At 46.7% G+C, this 23,252-nt stretch overlaps 3 protein-coding genes across 5 annotated transcripts in view; 1 reads left to right on the top strand and 2 right to left on the bottom strand.

Moving 5' to 3' along the window:
- Positions 1-4,545: 4,545 nt before the first annotated feature.
- On the bottom strand, positions 4,546-10,671 carry C18H3orf62 (chromosome 18 C3orf62 homolog). 2 transcript variants are annotated; one of them, XR_006729827.1, is made up of 4 exons: positions 9,500-10,671; positions 8,123-8,214; positions 6,031-7,038; positions 4,546-4,789 (listed from the first exon to the last, which is right to left on the bottom strand). XR_006729827.1 is itself a non-coding variant. In XM_045530244.1 (3 exons), exons 1-3 carry the CDS (start codon positions 9,907-9,909, stop codon positions 6,773-6,775), a joined length of 768 nt encoding a protein of 255 aa, XP_045386200.1. In that variant the 5' UTR covers positions 9,910-10,671; the 3' UTR covers positions 4,546-6,772. The 2 variants fall into 2 exon arrangements, 1 of the variants encoding a protein (XP_045386200.1); XM_045530244.1 differs by having other exon boundaries at positions 4,546-7,038.
- A 253-nt stretch (positions 10,672-10,924) lies between these two features.
- USP4 (ubiquitin specific peptidase 4) overlaps positions 10,925-23,252 on the bottom strand; it is a 44,092-nt gene continuing 31,764 nt past the window's right edge. For both annotated transcript variants that reach the window (XM_045530241.1, XM_045530242.1), the window contains 9 exons: positions 22,518-22,709; positions 21,778-21,866; positions 19,483-19,710; positions 16,272-16,342; positions 15,891-16,009; positions 15,422-15,571; positions 14,236-14,339; positions 11,903-11,991; positions 10,925-11,515 (listed from right to left, as the gene is read on the bottom strand). In XM_045530241.1, the coding sequence (XP_045386197.1) occupies positions 11,354-11,515; positions 11,903-11,991; positions 14,236-14,339; positions 15,422-15,571; positions 15,891-16,009; positions 16,272-16,342; positions 19,483-19,710; positions 21,778-21,866; positions 22,518-22,709 (1,204 nt within the window). In that variant the 3' untranslated portion in view covers positions 10,925-11,353. The remainder of the gene's footprint in view (positions 11,516-11,902; positions 11,992-14,235; positions 14,340-15,421; positions 15,572-15,890; positions 16,010-16,271; positions 16,343-19,482; positions 19,711-21,777; positions 21,867-22,517; positions 22,710-23,252) is intronic.
- LOC123623281 (mitochondrial import receptor subunit TOM20 homolog) lies at positions 17,924-18,503 on the top strand. The gene has a single exon (XM_045530245.1). The coding sequence runs from the start codon at positions 18,031-18,033 to the stop codon at positions 18,463-18,465; it is 435 nt and encodes a 144-aa protein (XP_045386201.1). The 5' UTR covers positions 17,924-18,030; the 3' UTR covers positions 18,466-18,503.

Genomic DNA, 23,252 nt, shown 5'->3' with positions numbered 1-23,252 from the left:
AGAGTGACCTCACTGTTTCATGAATTAGGTGTTTTTGTACAACAAGTGGTAAACATATCTCCTACCAAGGCTGGGTTAATTAAAATTACGCTGCCTGTCTCTAGCAATCATCAGGAAAGGATATTCTGTTTCTTACTTTATTCCTAAGGCTTATTTTTTTAATTAACGACTGTGTTCCTGCCAGATTTGGTGAGCGTGACAGCCCAGGCACATCCCTGGGAGCATGCAACGTTTTTGGCTCTTCAGATACTCCTGGAGCTGTATGTGGCTACACAGGGGTGGATGTGGTGGGAGGTCTATGGGCCTGGGGCCCAGAGAGCCACCCAGGGTCCCCTCCCACTGATACAACTCCAACTGTAGCCTCAGAATGGAAGTGAAGCAGATTGCAGCACCCAATTATCTTCACATTCAAGTATCAATTTAAGAGAGACCTTTTCTGACCTCTCTATTCACCCCACTCACTACGCATTCCCTTGCTCTAATTTCCTTATACTGCTCCACTTGAAATTATATATTAATTTGTATACCTATGTTTCACCTGCCTTGCCCAGTAGAATATAAACTTCACAAGCAAGAGTAGCATCTGCCTTGTCCCTGTTGTGTCCCCAGCACCCAGCAGAGTGTCTGACACCAGTACACACTTGACTAATACCTGTTGAGGGCAGGGTTCTTTCTTATCATTCAAACAGCTCCCCTGCAGGCCTGTCCTGGAAGTGGGTCCTCTCCACAGCATCCTTTTGCAACTTCCCTTTTTGGTGTTTTGCCTCGGAAGCTCCAAAGGGCTCCTGATGCGGGGACTCCTGCAAGATGCTTGCTTCTCTCTCCCAGGCCAGTTTCCAGCAACTCTTCTTTCGCCCAAATTGCCCAGAAAACAGCTTCTCTGCCCTCAAAAAAGATAGTTGCTTCCTACAAGGGTTGGGTAGTTTTGAAAATTTTTTATGTCAGGCCTTAGGCCAAAACTCTTCATTAAATCAGGCCATTTTCCAGACACCTTAGGACAGACAGTCCTTCCCCATGAGGCCTGGGATCCATTGTTAAATAGATTTCCTGAGTAAAACTTTGTTCCCTCTATAAATATTTAGCTGGAACCTAAAATATTAATGTTCTCCCACACATTCCAAGGAGAAAGTAAGTTGCCAGAGCCTCAGATTGTTTCGGCATGACAGAGCCTTTTCAATAATCATCTATAATCAAGTGCACTAGATTCCCAAAGCCTCCCCTTGTTTGCCATATTAAACATCTTGTGGCTCAGTCGGAAGTACCACTCTGGTACCAGGTGAGGGCCTGGTCTGGCCATTTCTGGAGGGAAACTGGCCTGAGTTAGGCCCCTTTTGCAAATCCTATTCATCGATCTTTGAACATAGCTCACAATTTCATGAGTATCAGGATGGTGGTGTTGCCCTGCCAGCACATTTCTGAGTGCAAAGGTGGGGGACACAGGCCCTAGGTTGTCTGTCGCCTTCCTCCTGGTCTTTTGATCCCTTTGGAGTCTTCTTTGGAATTGTCAGTGAAGGATCCAGGAAAATGCCAAGGAGCCAGGACGGGTAGGCCAGGGGGTGGCTCCCCTATTTCCTAGAGTGATGGGAGGAGGACGGAGGGGGAGGAGGAACCCTGAGACCCAGAGATGAGAAGAAGTCCTAGTATCCAATGGTGCTGGGCTGAACCTCACAGATGCGGAGGCATGCTAACAGAAGTGTCCCCATAGGTCACCTGGCAAGAATGCAGAGTCTAGAACCAGATCCATGAGGCTGGACAGCCAGCCATGCCCGGGTGTGGGGAACACCACAATCTGGCTGAACTGAGGGCAGCGTCACCATTTGCAGCGCGTGGCCATGCCTCTTGAAAAGTCCCTTTGAAAAAATTGTTGCTATGCTCCCAGGCCTCAACTGTGACTCTGTGCTTCCCCCTGGACCTTCACTCTGCCATTCACTCACCTCTCGCCTTGTTCCTATTCTTTCTTCCTCAGCCTTCCCCTCCAGCCCTCCAGCCTCTCCTTCTAGGAGCCTCTGCAGACCAGCTCCTGCCTTAAGTATTGTTGCCAAGTCTAGCAGTCTGCTTATAAAGCTGGTTTCTAGTGGCTTTGGCATGAAAACCAGTAGGATGTATCCATGGGTCCTGGAATCTTTCATTGGGTTGGATAAGCACAGCTTTTCATATGCCTTGTGCTATGGCTTGAATTTTTAGTTTGCAACTTGCAGGTTCCAAAGCTCCTATTTATTTTTGAAGCTGTCTTGTTTCTATTTTGATTCCGGTAATCCAAATTGCAGTTTGGTGTTTCCATGGAAACAATTCAGTGATTGTTTGGCTTAGCAAGATGAACTGTGGGGGAGAGAACTGAATGACGTAAAACATTCATAAAGTTTCTCAGATATGACCAAGGTCGACTTTCAAGTCTCCCTGAGAAGGCTTCAGTCTTAGCTCTGGGCAAATCTACGGTTTTGTTGTTTTTTTTTTTTTTTTTTGAGACAGAGTGTCACTTTGTTGCCCTGGCTAGAGTGAGTGCCGTGGCGTCAGCCTAGCTCACAGCAACCTCAAACTCCTGGGCTCAAGCAATCCTGCTGCCTCAGCCTCCCGAGTAGCTGGGACTATAGGCATGCGCCACCATGCCCGGCTAATTTTTTCTATATATATTTTTTAGTTGTCCAGATAATTTCTATTTTTAGTAGAGACGGGGTCTCGCTCAGGCTGGTCTCAAACTCCTGACGTCAAGCGATTCACCCGCCTCGGCCTCCCGGAGTGCTAGGATTACAGGCGTGAGCCACCGCGCCCGGCCCGGTTCTGTTTTTTTTGAGACAGAGTCTCACTCTGTCACCTGGGCTAGAGTACTGTGGTGTCACAGCAACCTCAAACTCCTGGGCTCAAGCAATCCTCCTGCCTCAGCCTCCCAAGTAGCTGGGACTACAGGAACTTGCCACCATGCCTGGCTAATTTTTTCTACTTTTAGGAGAGAAGGGGGTCTCCCTCTTGCTTAGGCTTGTCTGGAACTCTTAACCTCAAGTGATCCTTCTGCCTTGGGCTAACAGGCATGAACCACTGTACCCCACCCTCTGAGGAAGTTTTATTAAAATTCTATATTCCTACTCCCCCTCCAGCTAAATCCCTGGAGAACTCCCCAAACCCTGTCCTGAGCAGATGAACACACATCTGCCCTTTGCATTGACACAGATGACACAGGCAGGAAGGTCTCCTTGGGCACTTTAGGGAGCCAGGGATGCAGAGACAGGAGTAGTAGATCATGTCACCAGGGAAAAAGGGAGGCTCATATGCCCATCCCTGCTAATCAGGGATTGGCATAGCAGAGGCTCAGTGTTCACCTACTTTACTAAACAGCTGTGTTTCTACAGTGAGGAAAAGTTCCTCATGCAAGGATTCCAGGAGGAATTACCTGTTTGGTAAATCTGAATTTTCACATAAAGGCTTTGCTTAAACAGAGGCATACCTGTCACTCTGGCCAGGGAGAGCCTGAACTCTCCCTCCTACCTACCCCCCCCCCCACCCTGTGCTGGGCCCTCATTCCCAAGGGTCACAGTCTTTACCATAGGTAGAATTAAAAAATCCTCTCAGGCCGGGCGCGGTGGCTCACGCCTGTAATCCTAGCACTCTGGGAGGCCGAGGCGGGTGGATCGCTCGAGGTCAGGAGTTCGAGACCAGCCTGAGCAAGAGCGAGACCCCGTCTCTACTAAAAAAAAAAATAGAAATTCTCTGGCCAACTAAAATATATATATAGAAAAAAAAAAATTAGCCGGGCATGGTGGTGCATGCCTGTAGTCCCAGCTACCCGGGAGGCTGAGGCAGGAGGATCGCTTGAGCCCAGGAGTTTGAGGTTGCTGTGAGCTAGGCTGACGCCATGGCACTCATTCTAGCCCGGGCAACAAAGCGAGACTCTGTCTCAAAAAAAAAAATCCTCTCATTTCAAAGACTTGTAATTAGGGCTAGATCCTCGTTACAGTAGCCACTTCTGCAAAGCCCCACCTGGGGAGGGGCTACACCCTGACCAGTGACCAGAACTCCTGAGAAACAGCTCTGTGAGACACAGAGAATCTGGCTCCTGAATATTCAGCACGCTCAGGGAAGGACTGTCCCCTTGTCAGGGTCCTGCTTGGCCCTCCTGTTATGGCCCCTGGACTCCACTCCAGTTCCCAGAAGCCATGGAGGTTGGGTCTAGGCAGGGACCTACAGAGGGATGCCCATGGCTAATTGATGGAGATGAGTGTTTTAAAGAAACAACTTCAATTTTTTTTTTAACAGAAGTGATACATGTTGGCTGCAGATAAGTTAGAAAATACAAGCAAGAAAAAGACTATAACTCTCCTTATCCCCCTCCTGTAACAGTTTTTTGCACATGTGTGCTCATATACATATTTTCACAAACTTGGGATCAACTGCACTTTATTAAGTGCATTTTAAATTTTGGAGTAATTTTAGATTCATAGAAAAGTTGCAAAGATAGTAAGTTCATATACACCCTTCACCCAGCCTCTCCAATGTTAACATCTTACATAACTATGGGACATTTGTCAAAACTAAATAACTGACATCAATATATTAACTAAACTTTAGGCTTTATTCGGATTTTACCAGTTTTTCCATTAATGTCCTCTGTCCCAGGATGCAATCCAGGATTCCACATTGCATTTAGTCATTGTGTCTCCTTAGTCTTTAGTGGTCTATGATGGTTTTTGAGTCTTTCCTTGTTTTTCATGACCTTGACAGTCTTGAGTTCTAGCCAGGTATCCTGTAGAACGTCCCCCAATCTGGGTTTGTCTGACATTTGTCTCCTGATCATAAACTAGGGAGATGGAGATTTGGTAAGAATACCAGGGAGGTGAAGCACCCTTCTTGTGGCATCGTATCAGGGTGTGTGTCACACTCATGTAACATCACTGGTGAGGTTAACTTTCAATATTTGGTTAAGGTAGTGTATGCCAGGTTTCTCCACTGTTAGCTTGTGATTTTTCTCTTTCCTTAGTCTTCGGGAAAAAGTCATTAAGTCTAGCTCACTCTCAAAGGGTGTTGATAGGGTGGGTGGTGGGTGGGAAGGGATGACAATTAAGCCCCACTCCTTCCATAGGAGAGTATCCACATCCACGTATATTTGGAATGTACTGTTTTGAGAGTTTTTTAAATATCAGTCTGACATCTCTCCATACAGACAGCCAAGGATGGTTGTATTTCTTCTCATTTGTTCCCATTCTTCCTGCTTTGGAAGAAGAAAATGGCCTCTAACTCCACAGGCTGTGAATGCTTATTGAGGGTGCTACCTCCTGCTGGGACTGAGTGGCAGGTGGCCTGGGAGGAGCCTCTGGCTAGCCTTGTCCTCCCTTCCTGCCCCAGGTAGGGCAGTGACCACAACTGGGTGGAAACCAGTGCACACCCATTGGGGAGGCACACCTGACCAAGTGGCTGGGGTCTAGCTGCACCACAGTTCTTGGGGCACTGGCAGGGCCTGGGCTGAGCTCTGCTAAGGACTGGATGTGCAGCCTCCACCTTTGAGCCAGAGGGCTCACTAGACCTGTGGTAAAGGGGTGTTGCTGGCTCTGCAGCCTCTCCTATGCCAGGGTCACTGGCCTAGAAGGTGGCCTGGTGGGCAGTCACTCAGCTGTTGGGCCTTTCTCCCCAGCTCTTTGGTTTGTTCAGGCTTCCAGTCTGCCAAACAGCCCAGTGCCAGCCTCCTCGCCCCCATCCTCCTTCCTGATTAGCTCAGAAGGTGGCACTTCCCTGAGACTCAGTTTCTGGGATACATCAAACCTTGCCCAACAGCTTATTAGGTTTCCTGAGAGAACATCATGGCTTTGAAATATATGTCCAAATAATTTCTAATGATGTCCTTTCTTTCCAGGGGTGGAGCTGGAGCCAATAAACTTTTGATACTATGCTGACCTCAGGAGGGCAATGGCCTGGCTCTTTTTCCCTCCCTGCCCTGTCTTCCCCAGCAGGGTCATTGCCACAGGAACCACCTGTGGTCTCCAGGCCTGAGGTGGGAGGGATGAGGCTCAGGTAGAAAGGCGGATGGGCAGGACCTGTACTTACCTTTCCCCCTCCATTCCCCCTCAGCTCAGGACCCAGGTGTCTGGGGGTGTGAGGTGTGGTAGGGAGGCCTCACGGGAATGTCCTGTCAGGAGGAAGCCAGGGATCCTGCCAGCTCTTCTGATTCAACCAGGAGCCCTCTGCAGAAGCCTGGAAGCTGGGCAGGGACAGGGATGGGGGAATTGAGGGGAGGTAGGTCTAGACATGGCGAGGGCATGGGGAGGGCATGGGGCCCATGCAGAGAACAGGGAGCTATGTGTACAAAGTACACAAGGAGAGAAAACTGTGTAATAAGGGTGGCAGAGGGCCCAGGCCAAGGTCTAGGTGAACCCTGATTCCTCTGTGTGGCCTGATCTAGCCCGGGATGGGCTGGTCCCAGGGGTGTACAAAGCCCACCCTGGTAGTGGTTCCTGTACTTTTTTAGGGGCCCATGGAAAAGAACACCAAAAGACACAACAGAGGCCCACAACCTGCACCTACCTTGGGTACTGGGTATATTGAACATCAATTTAAAAAACATATTCAAGATGTCAAGAAAAGTCAAAATCAACAGTAGGAAATATACTAGAGCAACAGAATTCAAAAACTGGGCTCTCAGCTCAAAAAGGGACATAACTGGGAGTTTAAAAAGGTTTTGCGAACCCTTTGAAAAATGTGGCCCCTAACAACCACCATGGCTGCTTCTGCTCAGGCTCCTTAATGGCAGCCTCCTGCTGTAAAGAATCAAAGCTAAGATCAACTGTCCTTAATCCATTTGGTATTTAAAAGAGGTCATCAAATTGTAGTCCTCTTCCAAGTCCAGAACAGTCTCAACTACATTATGATCATCGAAAGCCTGCTTGAGACTACCAGGGTCAGCATCCAGTGCCTTCTGAGGGCTCTCATCTATGAGCAGAGCCCAGGCTTCCTCCTTGAAGGGTGAATCTGGGCAGCGACCGCACACATGGTTCAACTCGTTTTCGAATTCTAGTTTTCCGGCCAATTCTTCAATAGTTCGGATGCTTGTATGGTCTTAAAAATAAGAATATCCAGTGAAAGGTTTTTGAAGACATTTCAGGCACAAGTTAAAAACCAAGAATTGAATGGGTGGTCACTCTTCAGGGATTATGCAAAGCCAGGCATTTCTGCCTCAGGGCAGGCAGGCTGCCAGAGTGAGTGGCAAAGTAAAGTGGGCCTGGTGCCTCCTTACAGGCCCAAGCATTTATCAAGCCCCAACTACCTGCCAGTCTCCAAGCAAGGTGTAAGTGAGAGGATATAAGAAATGCACATGCTTATCCTGGCTTTCAGGGACTTTACGGTAATCAAAATGCTGCCTGCTGCTGGTGAGGGCCAATGAAGATAGTGGGCAGAGGCAATAATGACTTCAGTTCACCTCCTGGGACTATCAGAGGAGACCCAGTCCACTGAAGTCACAGGCTGGCAGGTCTTATTGAATACTTTGTGGCCTACAGTGTGTACCTCCCCTCACCAGGCCTCCCTCTTGTCTCCCATAACATAGAGACCTTCAGAGCCAACAGCTTTAGGCAGTGCCCAAGGCTATGTATCCCTTCACTAGGAGCTGTTTGTGTACTGTGTAGGACGAGTCGTTTAAAAATAGGGCACATGTAGTTCACACAAAGTATATATAGATTTGTGTGTAGAAAAAAATGCCTGACAGAATGTATACTATACTATATTAACAGTGGCTATCTCTGGGTGGTAGAATTATAGCACAGCTTTTGCCTTCTAATTTTTCTTCTAATCTTCTACTACCTACCCTAGCTGGACTACTCTCCTTCTCTTTGCCTATGTCCTATTCCCTACAAATCTAAGCTCAATCACAAAGTCCTGGCGGCCACCATCCCTTACCTTATGGGAGTCACTGTAACTAGACACTTATGAAATGACCTGATGGATGTGTCATGACCTTACTAAATGATCAGTTCTATGAAGGTTGGGCTCTGTGCTGTGCAGAGTCTGCTGTGAGTTAAACAAATCTACCAAATACATAGAGAAGAGAATTTTTTTTCAATCTGAGACATTTGCTGACTCAGGGCCAGCAAGACGGACCTATCCTCCCTCCCAAGGAAAGGACAGACTGGCCCTATGTACTCACCAATCATGTCAAGCAGATCTTTTGTGACCTCTTGGTTAGAATTGTTGAGTGGCATGTTTGAGTCAACCTTCAAATCTTTCTCCACATCTTTCCTGCAGCCGTCAGGTGGGGGGAGGGAAAGGTGGGGAATTAGACACTCTTTCAAGAAAATACTGGAGGGAACTCAGATAATCCTAAAGACAAAAACTTACTGGTGATTTCAAATTGTCATTTATACTGTGATTAGAGGGCAATTCATTTATATTGTGATTACAGGACAAAAAGAAACTGCTAAATCAGTGAAGAAATTGACTAATAATATCATCATAGTGACTCATAAGCATTACAGACTGCATTAATGTTCATGAATACCAATATTATTCGTGGAGCTGAACCAGTTAAATGGCCTCTGTATACCCTGCCTATGGGGCAGCCAAGATGGCAGGACTTTGTCGTTTCATCCTGTCATCCCTTCTCCAAGTCAAGGTGCCTGGGACCAGGCAGTTTGAAGTTACTTGGAAGAAGAAAAGTCAAGAGGAGACTTTAACCTGGTGATAGTACAAAAAGCTCTAGGGTGGGGAGGGGAGCAGAGGCAAGGATGAAGCCAGGAAGTAGGGCCCAGCCTTTGATTCAGCCTCTCCCAAATGTGGGCAAAGGAGGGTACCAAAGGCCCCAACTGTCCAGGTTCAAACATAAGAGTTAAGATGGAATTTTTTTGTTTCTAGGTCGGGTGCAGTGGCTCATGCCTGTAATCCTAGCACTCTGGGAGGCCAAGGCAGGAGGATTGCTCGAGGTTGGGAGTTTGAAACCAGCCTGAGCAAGAGTGAGACCCCATCTCTAGTAAAAAAATAGAAAGAAATTAGCTGGACAACTAAAAATATATACAAAAAAATTAGCCGGGCATGGTGGCACATGCCTGTAGTCCCAGCTACTCAGGAGGCTGAGGTAGGAGGATCGCTTGAGCCCAGGAGTTTGAGGTTGTTGTGAGCTAGGCTGATGCCATGGCACTCTAGCCCAGGCAAAAAAAAAAAAAAGGTTTTTGTCTCCATGGCATAAATAATAAGCTTATTTTTAAAACCTGGTTACTTAACATTCATTACCCCTCTGGATACTACAAAGTGGTTTCCATGACTGGTTTAACATCCAGGATTGACAACCAGCCCTTTGACCCAAAAACATACACAAAACATAATTGTTTTCTGGGTCAGGTTCTGAAGAATGTCTGTGAACTTCCCAAATACTGTCGTAGAGCTCCCAAGAGGAGACAAGAGCACTGTCATGAACTAAATCTAGGATCTTCAACATTTTTTCTAGAAACAAGAATCCTCTTAAATTAATTAGCTATTAAATTAGCATTATCAAATTTAATTAGCTATTAAATTATCAAATTAGATTCACCTTAAACTTTCTTTTCTCCAGTTTTCCCCATCTCCTGCAACTCTCCAAAACTGTCTTTCAGGTGCCAAAATGGAGGAATGCATGAATACATTTTCTTTACTGGTCAGAGGTTTTCTTTTGGGACATAAAGCATGTGGTTTTGCATTTACTGGGACATGGTTTGATGCAAAGGCAGGGTTCTCATTCTCAGGAGCACATGGGACAGCCGCAAAAGGAGCATCAGCAGAGCAGGCTGCCAAGGGATGTCTTCTGCAGAGGAGTCTTTGCACAGGCAGCGAGAAGGAAAGCGGAGCAGCGTCCAGCTCCAGCCTCTGCTGGCCTGTGCACTCCTGGGAATGACTGACTCCTTCAAAGGCCCGGTCAATGGCTGCGGTCAGCTCCTTTCTGCATCTTCTTAGTTTTTCAGACATTTTCCCTAAAAGTGACCATGTCTTTATGTAATACACTGAAGATACACAGAGCAACACTACAACGATGTAACAAATGAGGTTACAAACCACCCCAGAATGGGGCGATCGCCATGATTTCCTTGAGGTTGACCCTCGCTACAGCAGGAGGCCCCGAAGCGGGGCACTTTCTTCCCTTTCCTCCCAGTGTAGGCGGGTGTGGCCCACGGTTCTCCGGGAGGAACTCTGATCTGGCAAGAGCCCCAGGGCCTCGCCCGCCCCCTGCCGCCGCCCCCCCAGCCCCCAGGCTCGGTAGTACCGGCACCCACGGCCGCCCGCCCACAGCCGTGTCCTCACCGCGCAGCGCAGCGACACCGCCGCCGCCACCAACGGTCACCGCGCACGCGGCGTGCCGAGACCAGCGCCCTCTACCCCCCACGGACTAGGTCAAAGGTCAGACAAAAAGCCCGGACGACCGTGTTCTTCAGGCCCACACCCGGGCGGCTGGGAGGGGACGCAGAGGCCCCCACAAAACTGAGGCAGCGGGACGCGAGTTCCGCCTCACTGCGGGCGGGGCGGGGCGGGGCGGACTCGGCTACGGGAAGAGAGATCTCAGGAGATCTGGGCCGGAGGACATCCGGGTCGTATCTGAAAGTATCACCCCAAACCGGCATGAGCCAGAGCCCTTTCCAGGCCTGACATCTCCCACAGAGGCTCCCGTTCTCAAGCCAACATGGAGAGAAATGACTGGATGGGACACGGTACCCAGCAGTTTTTGTGTGCCGACTTCTTTTAAGTGATAGCTAATAAAAGTTCCACACAATGTCTGTCTCAATTCATCAAGGGCAGCGGGGGACACAAAAGAATTCCTAGATTCCACAGGAGGTTGAGGGGCAGGAGACCCCACCACTAAATATCTTCACTTCATTAGGGGAAGAAAGCTGAAAATTCCAAGATTACTCAAAGGAGAAACAGAAATGGGCTTCAGTGGCTAATTTTTAGAAAATTATAAACCCATCTCAGTACACACAGCAAGGGAGAAGGGGACAACACCAAGTTTACTTGAGGCTTGGTTGACTGTGGGCAGACTACTGGGGGAGTAGTATCCACATCAGAAGGAGAAATCCAGGAGCTCAGGCAGCCCTGCGTGGGCACTTCACGGCTGCACCACACTCAGCGTTCCTAGCCAATGTTTGGAATCCATCAGACATACTCCTGTGTACCCCCACCCTACCCCACTTTTCAGCTTCACAGGTTTTACAGAAATTTCTCACCACCTGTTTAAAAAGAAAAATAATTCAGCCTTTTGACATAACCCTTCCAAGTAAACAGGGTCTTTTTTTTTTCCTTCTGCTGATAAAAAAAGGGAATTTCCTCATCTGGTGTTTAGACTGAACACTAGCAGTCTTCAGAGTGTGAAAGATGTCCTGGGGGACTGCAGGGGTACTGCAGGGTGGCCAAGTCAGTGTCAGTTGGTGTCCATGCTACAAGCCTCGTCATCCCCCAAGCCCTGATGTGAGCTGCTTGGTCTCGACCCTCCATCAGAGGAACCAGGAAAATTGCTGAGTGAAGGCATCTTATAAGACTCATCATCTCGACGCTGGTAAAATAGCACGTAAGCTGCTTTCGTCTAAAACACAAAAAGGGGAAAGTCCATTCACTGGTTGGAAAAATCACCCATTTTCCCCAGGTTTTCTTTCACCGTTCAAAACCCTCAGGGATCTGCCACTTTGCCCTCTGTATCTACACAGAGGAGACGCGGAAGCTCCTTCCACCTGGGGCTGGCTGTGCTGTCCCTGCCAGGGTATCAGGAGAAGGCAGGTGCTCTGGACATGGAACCCTGAGGAGAACTTATTAACAGAGGGTCTCAGAAGGAATGGCAGCCAACTCACTCTATCACACCTAGCTCCCACTGTCACATCAGGATGATGAAATGACCAACAAGTCAGACAAGAGACTCTTCCCAGCTTTAATCTGTTAAGGCAAGAGTAAGAACCAGGTATCCAGGGCTACTCACCACTATCTGATCCTCAGAGGCCAGTGACACGTTGCTATCATCAAAGTAATACCATTTCCCGTTCAGTTTGTTCTTTGCGTATGCAGTGTCTGCCAAGTCAATAAAGAAAATAGTCTAGCAGTCACCAGGCAATTAATCTGGCTTGCACTAAGCACACAGCAAAAACAACTCAAAAACAAAACCCCTGACATTAAAAATAACTTACAGCTTTTGTCTTAACAACCAAAAGACAACTCTTTTTTTCTAATCTGTTACTTCTCAAAAAGGCTCTAAAGGGTTAAGAATGGAGCTGTTTAAACTATAATTCTGGGAAACAAACCCAAAGAATAGATATCCAGTGTCAATCTTCAGGATGGCTATGTGTACTCATCCAGAGCAAGAGGACCCATAAAAGGAGCTGATATGTCTAAGATTTAAGCAAAACAATAGCTCTAGTCAATCCCCCCACCAAGTCAATTCCCCCACCGCATGCAGGCAGATGGCTACTACCATCAGCAGAAGGCTCTCAGTGCTCTGGAGCCTACCGACCAGTCCCAGTTAGAGAAACACTGGGTGTTTGGGTTTACAGAGCTGGGATGCAAACAAGAAGCCTTAAATTTATTTTTCTCTAAAACTGTGAGTCAAGAGTCTGACTGGGTAACAATTCCTCACAATGGTCCAAACATTTCCCACAGCCAATGCTTCCTGTCTTAATTTTTATGCTATTTCCAAGCAGGATGTGTTTATAATAGCAATCTCAGCCACAATGCTTAATTCCTGCTCCACCCAGACTCTCAGAAACTATAGAATCTGATGAAGATCTGGTTTCTAGGCTCAATTTATTGTATGACTTTGGGCAAGCTGTTTAACATTTCAGTGTAGCACCAACTGTACCAAGTGGTAGTGAGGAACATGGGAAAAAGCAACAGAGAAGGTGCTCAGGGCCTGTTCAGGCTGTCTGTGCTTGAGATAACAGCAGCAATAGTGGCTCTCAATCTTGGAGTTCCAACTGTGGGCCCAATGTGAACCCTCACACAACCAGCCTAACCTCATGGATGAGAAAAGAGAGGCTGAGAAACTTGCCTGAGTGGTATGTCTGGGTGCTAAGACAGCAGCTAAAATGAATACATTTGACCAGTATGCATGAAAACAGACAGGTATCAAAATTAATTCTGGGAGAAAAAAGCAAGTTGCAGAACAGTGAGCATTGCAGGATATGATATGATCAGAGATCTTTAACAGCTACTTCAGTAGGCCCCAATTTTCATGCAGGCACAATCTTTATTTCCCAGCCTCTCCTGCAGCTACATGTAGCAATGTGACCAAGTTTATAGCCAATGAGATGTATGCAGAGAAGCTGAGGGGGGCCTCTGGGAGGTCTGCTTAAAAGGGAAAGTTGACCCTTTTTTCCCCTTTTTCTGATGGCATGGAACATAAACATGAGGGCTGAAAACTGAGCAGCCATCTGCAGCCAGGTGGGCATACAGTGAATGGAAGGCAGGAGAACAGACCACTGGGCCAAGAGAAAAAGCTTATTAGTGCAGCAGCTAAAACTGGGGTTTAGGGTAGTTCCATAACCTGCTGGAGGTATAAATGAAACTGACACTTCCCCACGGTGTCATCTCTTGGGGTCCTAAAAGTGGATATGCTGGCAGTTGGCCAAAAGGAGATACAGTAGAAGAGATGTGAACAAAGCCAACTCCTTACTCCAACATCACTAGCACTTTTCCATAAACAAGTAACAAAATGTACTAGGGTCTTTATCAAAGTAAACCTACATGTCATAGAAATTTTGGAAAATAAAGTAGAGCCAAGAGAAAAAAGTAAACATTTTGGTGTCTCTTCTTCCAGGCCCACCCCTTCCTGTCCCATACGTTCCTTCGCTTTTTGGTTTAACATAGTTGTGATGCTACCTTCTGTAATGATACAATTTGTTTTCACTTAACGTACTATGGACACATCCCACGTTGTTACTCATTTTATTTTGAAATGGCTATGTATTCTTCTACCAAATACATGGACAGTAGTGCCAACTGTTGGTCACCAATGCTGTTACTACCTTTTCATAGTTAGAAATAAGTGACTATCTTTGTGTATAAAGCTTTTCCCCAATGTCAAGTTATTTCCTTAGACTAAATTCCCAGAGGTAGGGTTACTGAATTAAAGAATATGAAAATTAAAAAGAATTAAAAAAAAGGAACAGAAGGGAAGCAGTATTGAAAAAGTCTAAAGTCTGAGGCCTCTGGAACTGTGTAAGTGCGCAGGGCAATGACTGGCACACAGGAGAGACTGGTGAGAGATGACTGGCCAGGGGCATTTCAACATTTCAGAAGAAAGCAGATGCCAATACTTACAGTGACCAACCCCCATGGCTCCATAATGGTTGGACACAGCAATGAGGTCGTACACATAAGGCCTTGCTGACAGGTCACAGACAAACTCAGACATATTCAGACCTCTAAGTACAAAATAAAAACAGCTCTTAAATATGTTAAAAATCAGAGAAAGAAATCAGAGTAACCCAGCAACCCCTTTTATGAAATAGGACCAGAACACAAGGAGGTACTCAAACTGTTTAAGAATGAATAAATGAAAAGACCATGATAGAAGGGACCCTAGGGTCTGTGTTCTGACCACTGACATATTCAGGTCAGAAAATGAGAGAAGCCTCCTGGGTAACTCCAACACCAGACCAAATGGTGAGGAAATGGTCTGGAGACAGACAAAGACAGCTTTAACACCCATGCAGAAATGGCTATTAGTAAAAGAATTACAATTGGTGCCACAATAATTTCAACTAAATCCCCAAACAGGCCTCAGAAAGCCCCCCCCAACCAGCATTTTGTTTTAAAAATTTCAAGCATACAGAAAAGTTAAAAGAATTTTACAACAAATACTCATCACCCGCCACCTAGATCCTCCTGTTGACAGTTACACTTCATGGATCTATCCATTCCCCCCAGAAAGCATTTTAAAATCTGTATTTTATGGGGAACTCCTATCTTGTTGACTTACTTTCCTGTCTCAGTTACAGATGGAACCCTGGGGCCTGAGAGGATATGAGTAGACAGCCAGTCCCAGTCCCCACCCCAGGAACAGGACCGGGGTGGGTCTGGAAGCCCACCTGCAGCCCCCAACAATAACCTGATTCTCCCTGGAGTCTCCTATCTGGGTGTCTTGCCCCCTGCTGGAGGAGCAGCACTGTGGTTGTGCTGCCCCTGCTGAGGCCAGGCCCCTGCAAGCGATGGATAGGATAAACAGGCCAGTTACAAGGCATGAGGGACTTGAGGGGAAGCAGAAATGGCAGAGATGACCACCAGCACCCTGAGCCTGAGGCAGTGCTTCTACCGGAGAGTCTTTTCCCTGAAAGATGGGAAGATGGGGAGGGAAGGGGTAATGGCAGTCAAGAGCTGACACCTCAGAGCCCAGCAACACACATCCTAATTCGAAAGTTTTTCGTAGCAAACTTCTCAGCCAATCAGTGCCCAGATTTCCTGCCTGTGTTTCAATTTTCCTAACAGTGCAGTCACAGGAACCCACCTGACTGGGAATTCCACAACTGTGTCGAGTTTATCCCTCCAGTATCTGTTGTAAGAGAAACGTTTGAGGTGGACCACCAGGATCTTGGGCAACGCCCACAGGTCAAACTTCTTTGTGGCCTGCTGATGCTTCTTACAGGTGGGACAGTACCTGAAAAGAGAAATCTCCACTTAGCGGGGAAGGCAGGCAGCCAGTGCCATCTGGACACTTAGTCCTACAACAGCTGCCACCCTTTCAGGCAGCACTCAACACTACTGCTTCAGGGCAGGGGCCTGCCTTCACGAACAGGAGGGTGATGGCCTTCTTAATGTGGAAAACATAACTCATACAGAGACCTATGTCATAGGGTTGGCCATGTGAAAAGAATGACATGTCCAAATAAAAAGGGTTTTTGTATGCACAGATGGCCCTAGCAGATTTCAGAGTCCGAGGGGCATGGTGCCTCTACCCAGAGTCAGGAGCTGCGTACCAGGGGTCATGCTCCCCAAGGGTCTCCATGGTGGTGAAGAGCTCGATGCAGTCTCTCAGGGCCACTGCGGTCTTCTTCTTCTTCTGAGGCTGCAACATGCTCACATGCTTCTCGTATGTCTGTGAGAAACAAAGGATTGAGTTCTGGACAGACAGATTTTACTGGACCAAGACACAAAAGGGCTACAGAAGTTCTCCTGATTGGAATATAGGGTATTTTCTAGAGCCTCTGAACATAAATTGACAAAATCCTGAAGAATTTTTCATTCTCAGTCTTAAATATAACTTGTTACATTGCTGTCCAACTGGTAAAAGTGATCCTAATACAAACCCAGAATAGAAACCAGCACACCCCACTGACCAGGAAGCCTGAGTGACCCACCTCAGATTCTTGCTCATCATAATAAAGGCTCCGAGTTTCACTGTCCCAGTCGATGGCCAGTGTGGATCGAGCTGAGGAAGAGAACCAAAGTGTCATTCATAATGGAATGGCAATAGGAGCAGCTCCCCAAGTGACAGGAATGAGAGTGACCACATCAGGCTGCATCATCAACACCTGCTCACTCATCACCAGCCACTGCCAAAAGCAATGCTCTGCCCTGGGCCAGCCCTTCTGAACCCAGCCTCAAAAAGCCTTTGGCAAAGATTTCTTCAGTCCTACAGATAATGCCCACAGGCACTAACTAATTCTCAAAGGTCATGGGTCAAGATGGAGTAACAGGGACCAGATTTACCCTCCCACCTTAAACCACAAAAAAAACTTGACAAAATAGATAAAACAATTATTTTCAGACATTAGAGCAGGAGGGAGACCCCTGAGAGAAGAAAACAAAAAAAGCAACCCCTACATTGCCTCCACTACTACCTGGAGGCAGTTTCCATGCCACAGCAGAGACAGACAGGAAAGATAGGAAGACTGAGTTCAAGAGTCAAAGACTAGAGATTGAGAAGGTGCTTAGAATTTGCAAGACATTTTACTGGAGAGGAAGCTGCACAGGACAGAGCTACGGGGAGAGACAGAGAATCCAAAAATGTCTCAATAAAGCTGTTATTTAAAAAAAGTTGGCCAGGTACGGTGGCTCACACCTATAATCCCACCACTTTGGGAGGCCAAGGCAGGAGAATCCCTTGAGGCCAAGCATTTGAGACCAGCTTCAGCAACATGGTGAGATCCCCATCTTTTTTTAAATTTTTTTTTTTTTTTTTTTGAGACAGTGTCTCTGTTGCCCGGGCTGGAGTGCTGTGGCGTCAGCCTAGCTCACAGCAACCTCAAACTCCTGGGCTTAAGGAATCCTTCTGCCTCAGCCTCCCAAGTAGCTGGGACTACAGGCACGTGCCACCATGCCCAGCTAATTTTTTTCTATATATATTTTTAGCTGTCCAAATCATTTCTTTCTATTTTTAGTAGAGACGGGGTCTCGCTCTTGCTCAGGCTGGTCTCGAACTGTGGAGCTCAAGCAATCCTCCCGCCTCGGCCTCCCAGAGTGCTAGGATTATAGGCGTGAGCCACCGCGCCCAGCCGAGACCCCCATCTTTATAAAAAAACAGAAAAATTAGCCAGGCATGGTGGCACAAGCCTATAGTCTCAGCTACTCAGGAGGCTGAGGCAGGAGGATCACTTGAGTCCTAGTTCAAGGCTGCAGTGAGCTATGATCACCATTCCACTCCAGCATGATTGACGGAGCGAAACCCAGTCTCAAAAAAACAAAAAAAAAGAAAGAAAGAAAGAAAGAAAGAAAAAATGAGGTATAACAACAACAATAACAAAAAAAAAAAAAGGAAGCACAAAGACAGCTAGTTAACTAGGTAGATTCTCTTCAATGAAGGGAGCTGAAAGACACAAACATGCTTCTGTACTCTCCCCACCCCCACCCTGTGCAGGCGTCCTCACTGGCCAATCATGATTCTCACACACAGCGCACACCACACCCCTGTGGATGCCTCTTCCTTTCTGTACAACAGTGCCTGTTACAGGCTCCACATGACAGACAGTCTACAAAATCTAGCTTTCCGAGTCCCAGGCTGGCAGGCATTAGGGAGTGAGGGGTGCTGGCTGTCCACTCTGGGGGTTCAAGGCTAACTGCTCTTTCGCTGTCCCCGCTGCCACCGTCTACACTCCATGTTCTACAGAGACAGAGAAGATGGCGGGCCGGAACAGCACCATCGCCGGTGTATACGGGGCCCTTTCCATCAGGTATTGCATTTACTTCGACCGCAAGAGACAGAGTGACCCCACCTTCAAGAACAGGCTTCGAGAACGAAGAAAGAAACAGAAGCTTGCCAAGAAGAGAGCTGGACTTTCCAAGTTACCAGATCTTAAAGATGCCAAAGCTGTTCAGAAATTCTTCCTTGAAGAAATACAGCCTGGTGAAGACTTACTAGCTCAAGGTGAATATGAGAAGGGTGTGGACCATCTTACAAATGCAATTGCTGTGTGTGGACAGCCACAGCAGTTACTACAAGTGTTACAGCAAACTCTTCCACCACCAGTGTTCCAGATGCTTCTGACTAAGCTCCCAACAATTAGTCCGAGAATTGTAAGCGCTCAGAGCTTGGCTGAAGATGATGTGGAATGAGAAACAAATATCAACGTAAAAAAATCTCAGTTAAAAATCTTTTTTTTTTTTTTTTTGAGACAGAGTCTCGCTTTGTTGCCCGGGCTAGAGTGAGTGCCGTGGCGTCAGCCTAGCTCACAGCAACCTCAAACTCCTGGGCTCAAGCGATCCTACTGCCTCAGCCTCCCGAGAAGCTGGGACTACAGGCATGCACCACCATGCCCGGCTAATTTTTTCTATATATATTTTAGTTGGCCAGATAATTTCTTTCTATTTTTCGTAGAGACGGGGGTCTCACTCTTGCTCAGGCTGGTCTCGAACTCCAGACCTCGAGCGATCCACCCGCCTCGGCCTCCCAGAGTGCTAGGATTACAGGCATGAGCCACCGCGCCCAGCCTCAGTTAAAAATCTTTAAACATTCTTAACTCGGAAGTTGAGCAGCTCTGGGGGAATAAGGGAAAATATGCTTGTTATGGACTATCCCACACTGAAATCTACCAAAGTTCATGTTTACTTTGTGTAGATCCATTTGTCTGTTTTATTTATTTTTCCCAGTGAAAAGTATATTTTGATAGAGAGTTTTTCATTTTATAAATACACTACGAGTTACTGAAAAAAAAAAAAATCTATGACCCTCTTCTGGATGGGTCACATTTGATGAATACTATTATAGAACAAAAGAAATATGCATTTGCATTTACTCTTGTAAGTGAACAAGTTTGGGAAAATGCTGCTACCAAGGGCGGCCACAGGAAGTGTTATTGACCCAGAGCAAAGTGTTGGAGAGTGGATTAAGTGGAGAGAGATCCACTTTCCTTTGAGGTCATCAAGCACAAAGAAGAAAAGCCTGAAAGAGGGTGGGTGGGCGGTGTCTCTGAAATAGTCTTTAGGGGGCTTCAAGCCAAGGATCATACAAGTGTCTGCTTTGGAACCACACAAAGACAGTAAAGCCCAATGTAATAAGTGTCAAATGCAGGATTTTCAAATGGATCCTAAGTCCCCCAAAGCCCAGTTTGAAAGGTCAGAAAAAGTACTTACAGTTGAGTTTAAGTAGTTTTCCATCAGTTCCAAGAGAATTTATGTCAGCTGTTCCATATGAGTTCACAAGACTGAAGGTAAAAAGCCTTTTTGGGCAGAGCTGGCCTTTGACCTTTTTTTGGGTGGTCTCACTGGGGTCACTTCCTGGCTCATCTTCCCCACTGACTTCTGCTTCTGAAAGCTGCTCTTTACCTTCTTCCTGATGCTCCATTTCTTCCTCATCTTCTCCTGGCACACAAATGAGAAACAGGATATATATAATGTGCCACCACTTCAATGTTAAAAATTTTATTTAATACCTAATTGTGGGCTGGGCGTGGGGCTCACGCCTGTAATTCTAGCACTCTGGGAGGCTGAAGCAAGAGGATCACTTGAGCTCAGGAGTTCGAGACCAGCCTGAGCAAGAGTGAGACCCCGTCTCTACTAAAAATAGAAAGAAATGATCTGGACAGCTAAAAATATATATAGAAAAAATTAGCCAGGCATGGTGGCACATGCCTGTAGTCCCAGCTACTCGGGAGGCTGAGGCAGTAGGATCGCTTGAGCCCAGGAGTTTGAGGTTGCTGTGAGCTAGGCTTACGCCATGGCACTCTAGCCAGGGCAACAGAGCGAGACTCTGTCTCAAAAAAAAAAAAAAAAAAGGCAAGGTTCACTGAAAGCAGCTACCCAAAGTCACTCAGAGAATCAGCAGAGAACCTCAAGGTCAGCAGCAACAGGCCTAACAAGGAGCCATGGCAGTAGAGCCTGCAAGTACTTAGTGGTTAAACAGGGTCTAAAGTCTATGCACCAAGAGTCACTTGTAGGATTCAAAAGACAACAACCATTCTTCCTCAATAGAAACTGACAGATGGAATGTCTGAGAAGCAGGACTAGCTATAACAGCAAATACTCACAAGGTGTTGTTACTGATGGAGCACCTATTACGTGCCAGGTACTTTAACTACATGATCTCATTAAGTTGTTATCTAGACTCTGTGAAATGGTGTGATTTTGCAGATGGGTAAACCAAGCTTCAGAGGGAGGATGTGATTTGTCCAAGTCCACCCCACACCTTGAACTGGGGATCACAGTGCCTTCGCTTCCAGAGCACCACACGTCACACCGGCTCTGCTCAGAGACTACCATTACCACTTTGACACCTCTGCTTACAGGAACTATGCACAAAATATACTCCATTTCATCCCTAGTGTGAGAACACAGCATTCTTGGCAAGAATAAAAATCTGAATAAAACCCACCCAACCCTAAAATACCAAAAATAACTTGGAATATGGAACCCTGTGGTCATTATTTTTAAAGCCAATTCTCACTTTCCAGGATTGGGTATCTTGGAGAAATCTGGGAATTTGTACTTGCAACTGAAAATTTATGGCACTAGCTTGGAGGACATTTCTGATTTTATAGGAATAAAGCCACTGAGTCACCTAAGTCCCAAAAAGAAGAGTGACAACCACAATGCAGATCAGACATGGCTCCCTGGTTAGGCACGAACTTGTGAGCACCTGGCCACAGGAGGATAGTGAGGGCTCTAGGCTTCCTGCAATAAGCCTAGACTATTGCTTTTTAGACTATGACTTCCATCCTTCCCTTCTAGAGTCAGCCACCACTTGTGGGTGGGTAGGAGGGAGAGAAGGAAGGAAGGAAGGAAAGAAGGAAGGAAGGAAGGAAGGGAGGGAGGGAGGGAGGGAGGAAGGAAGGAAGAACGGAAGGGAGGGAGAGAAGGAAGGAAGGAAGGAAGGAAGGAAGGAAGGAAGGAAGGAAGGGAGGGAGGGAGGGAGGGAGGGAAGGAAGGGAAGGAAATGAGGGAGAAGTGCCCTCTGATTGGCTGGCCAAGACATCTGTAACCCCCAGGGATTGAAAGCTCACCAGCCAGACTCGGCAGCTCCACACCAAAGTGGTATGTAAGGGCCATAGCTCTGCCCACAGAGCTCAGATTGTGGAGGCAGTCACAGGCTAGGTAAGCACCTACTTTGCAATTCCAACAGATCAGAATTCAAATTTGGGACTCTGCTTCATGACTTGGGCAAGTGACTCAATTCTTCTATGTGCCTGAGGTGAAACACAGCCTACATCGCCAGGTATCTAAGAAGATTCCATGAGGTACAAAGTTGGACAACGGGGACTGGCAGAGCAGAACAATGCAGACCTGGCTCCTAACTCTGCTACTGTAGGCAGAGCCCCCCACCCAGCCTCAGAGTCTCCCTCTCCCACGTGTGTAACACCTTCAGAAGAAGATGGAGATCAGGAGGGATATGGTCAGTCACAGCCCCACACCCCCACAGCGTGACGTGCTCACCTTCATAGCTACCCCTGGAGCCATTGCAGGTCCCTGGCTCCAAGGGTGAGCTGCCAGACTCATCAGGCAAGGGCTGTTTTATATAGCGGCTTAAAAATAAGAAAGAGAGAAAGGAAAAAAATATTGTTAGTTGTAACATTTACCTATTTTCTCCACTGTGCAGCTAAGAATAGTTTATAATTTACATATTCAGCTATTCACAAAGCAATTTATGTAAATAAAAGAGCTTTAAAATCATGTAACGGCTCAACAATTAAAGAAATGGAGAAGAACCCAAGAGATCAGATGTCTAGTCTATCAAGCCAATGAAGACTCTGAAAGTCTATTTCAGGTTTTCCATGTCACGTGGCATCATTTTTAAAAACATTTCCCAGTAATCACAATTAACAGTTACAAAACAATAGTGAAGCACTTCAGAAATACTATTTAATAGTTCGTAGCCGTGGGGTTAAAAAAAAAAATACTATTTAAATACAAAATGCCATCAAAGGACTAGCTTCCATAACACAGGGGACTAACATGATTCCAAAGACCAGAGGCTTGAGCGCCCAGGGTCATGGTGCCTAGGATGTGCCGTACGCCCCATCCAAGTCCAGCCCTTCCAGGGGAGGCGGAACAACTGCATTTCTTCCAGAGGTGAGCACAAGGGATCAATACAGCTACTCTGCAAGGGCTGTGACTACTATTACTGGGCCTATCTTGAACTCAGGTAACAACCAAATCCCATTCCTGACACCAACCTGATACGATCACAAACAGTCTGGTACAAAGACTCGAGGGTAAGCTTGTGCTTGGGGACAGAAACCAGCAGTGGCTGCCCATACAGCACTGCCCCGGAGGAAGAGCTTGATGCCCTTGACTTCCTCTCCCTGAAGTAGACTGGAAGTGTGACACATTCTGAGCCATCCATTGAAGTACTGCAGACCTCGTACCTGTGTCAATCACACAAAAGGGCACCTTTAGCAGCAGGTTCCTGTTAGCAATGGGGATCTGAGCTGCAGCTACATGGTGGCCAAGACTATGGTTACAGGGATAAAGCATATTTTAGTAGAAAAGGTGGATAAACCATTTCCACCATGATTTTAGAGGCTGAGTCAGGAATCACAAGGAGGATTATTAGCACAACATGAATGTATACAAACCAAGCCTCAGGGCTAACCAGGAGGCTCCTTCCCCAACCAAAGCCTCAAACTCTATGGTCCTTCAACTGGGAATGAACACAGATGATGGCCATCATCCAGACCATCACTCCTCTGGACAGAAAGGAAGATGGGGGGGCCCCGGCAACCAAGTTCATCTTTTGTCACCAAGGAGCTCAACATTCAAAAATGCATTCTCAGTGCCCTGCCTTTAATAAAACCAAATATTGTAAAAGGATGTATACCTGGAATATTAGCCAAAGATACTTTTTTTTAAACAAGGAAGCAAATTTATAAAACTAATTGTCATGTTTGTTCAAAAACATTGAAGTAAAA

Source organism: Lemur catta, chromosome 18, assembly GCF_020740605.2.
Source record: "Lemur catta isolate mLemCat1 chromosome 18, mLemCat1.pri, whole genome shotgun sequence".
NCBI lineage: Eukaryota > Metazoa > Chordata > Mammalia > Primates > Lemuridae > Lemur > Lemur catta.
This window is presented reverse-complemented; position numbering and strand designations above follow the sequence as displayed.

Excerpts from the sequence above, each read along its gene's own strand:
- C18H3orf62 (XM_045530244.1), bottom strand. The coding sequence starts at position 9,909 with ATGTCTGAAAAACTAAGAAGATGCAGAAAGGAGCTGACCGCAGCCATT. Across the intron at positions 8,215-9,499 it reads TGGAGAAAAGAAAGTTTAAG|GAAAGATGTGGAGAAAGATT; the intron begins GTGAATCTAATT and ends TGACGGCTGCAG. Across the intron at positions 7,039-8,122 it reads AGATCTGCTTGACATGATTG|ACCATACAAGCATCCGAACT; the intron begins GTGAGTACATAG and ends CTTATTTTTAAG.
- LOC123623281 (XM_045530245.1), top strand. The coding sequence starts at position 18,031 with ATGGCGGGCCGGAACAGCACCATCGCCGGTGTATACGGGGCCCTTTCC.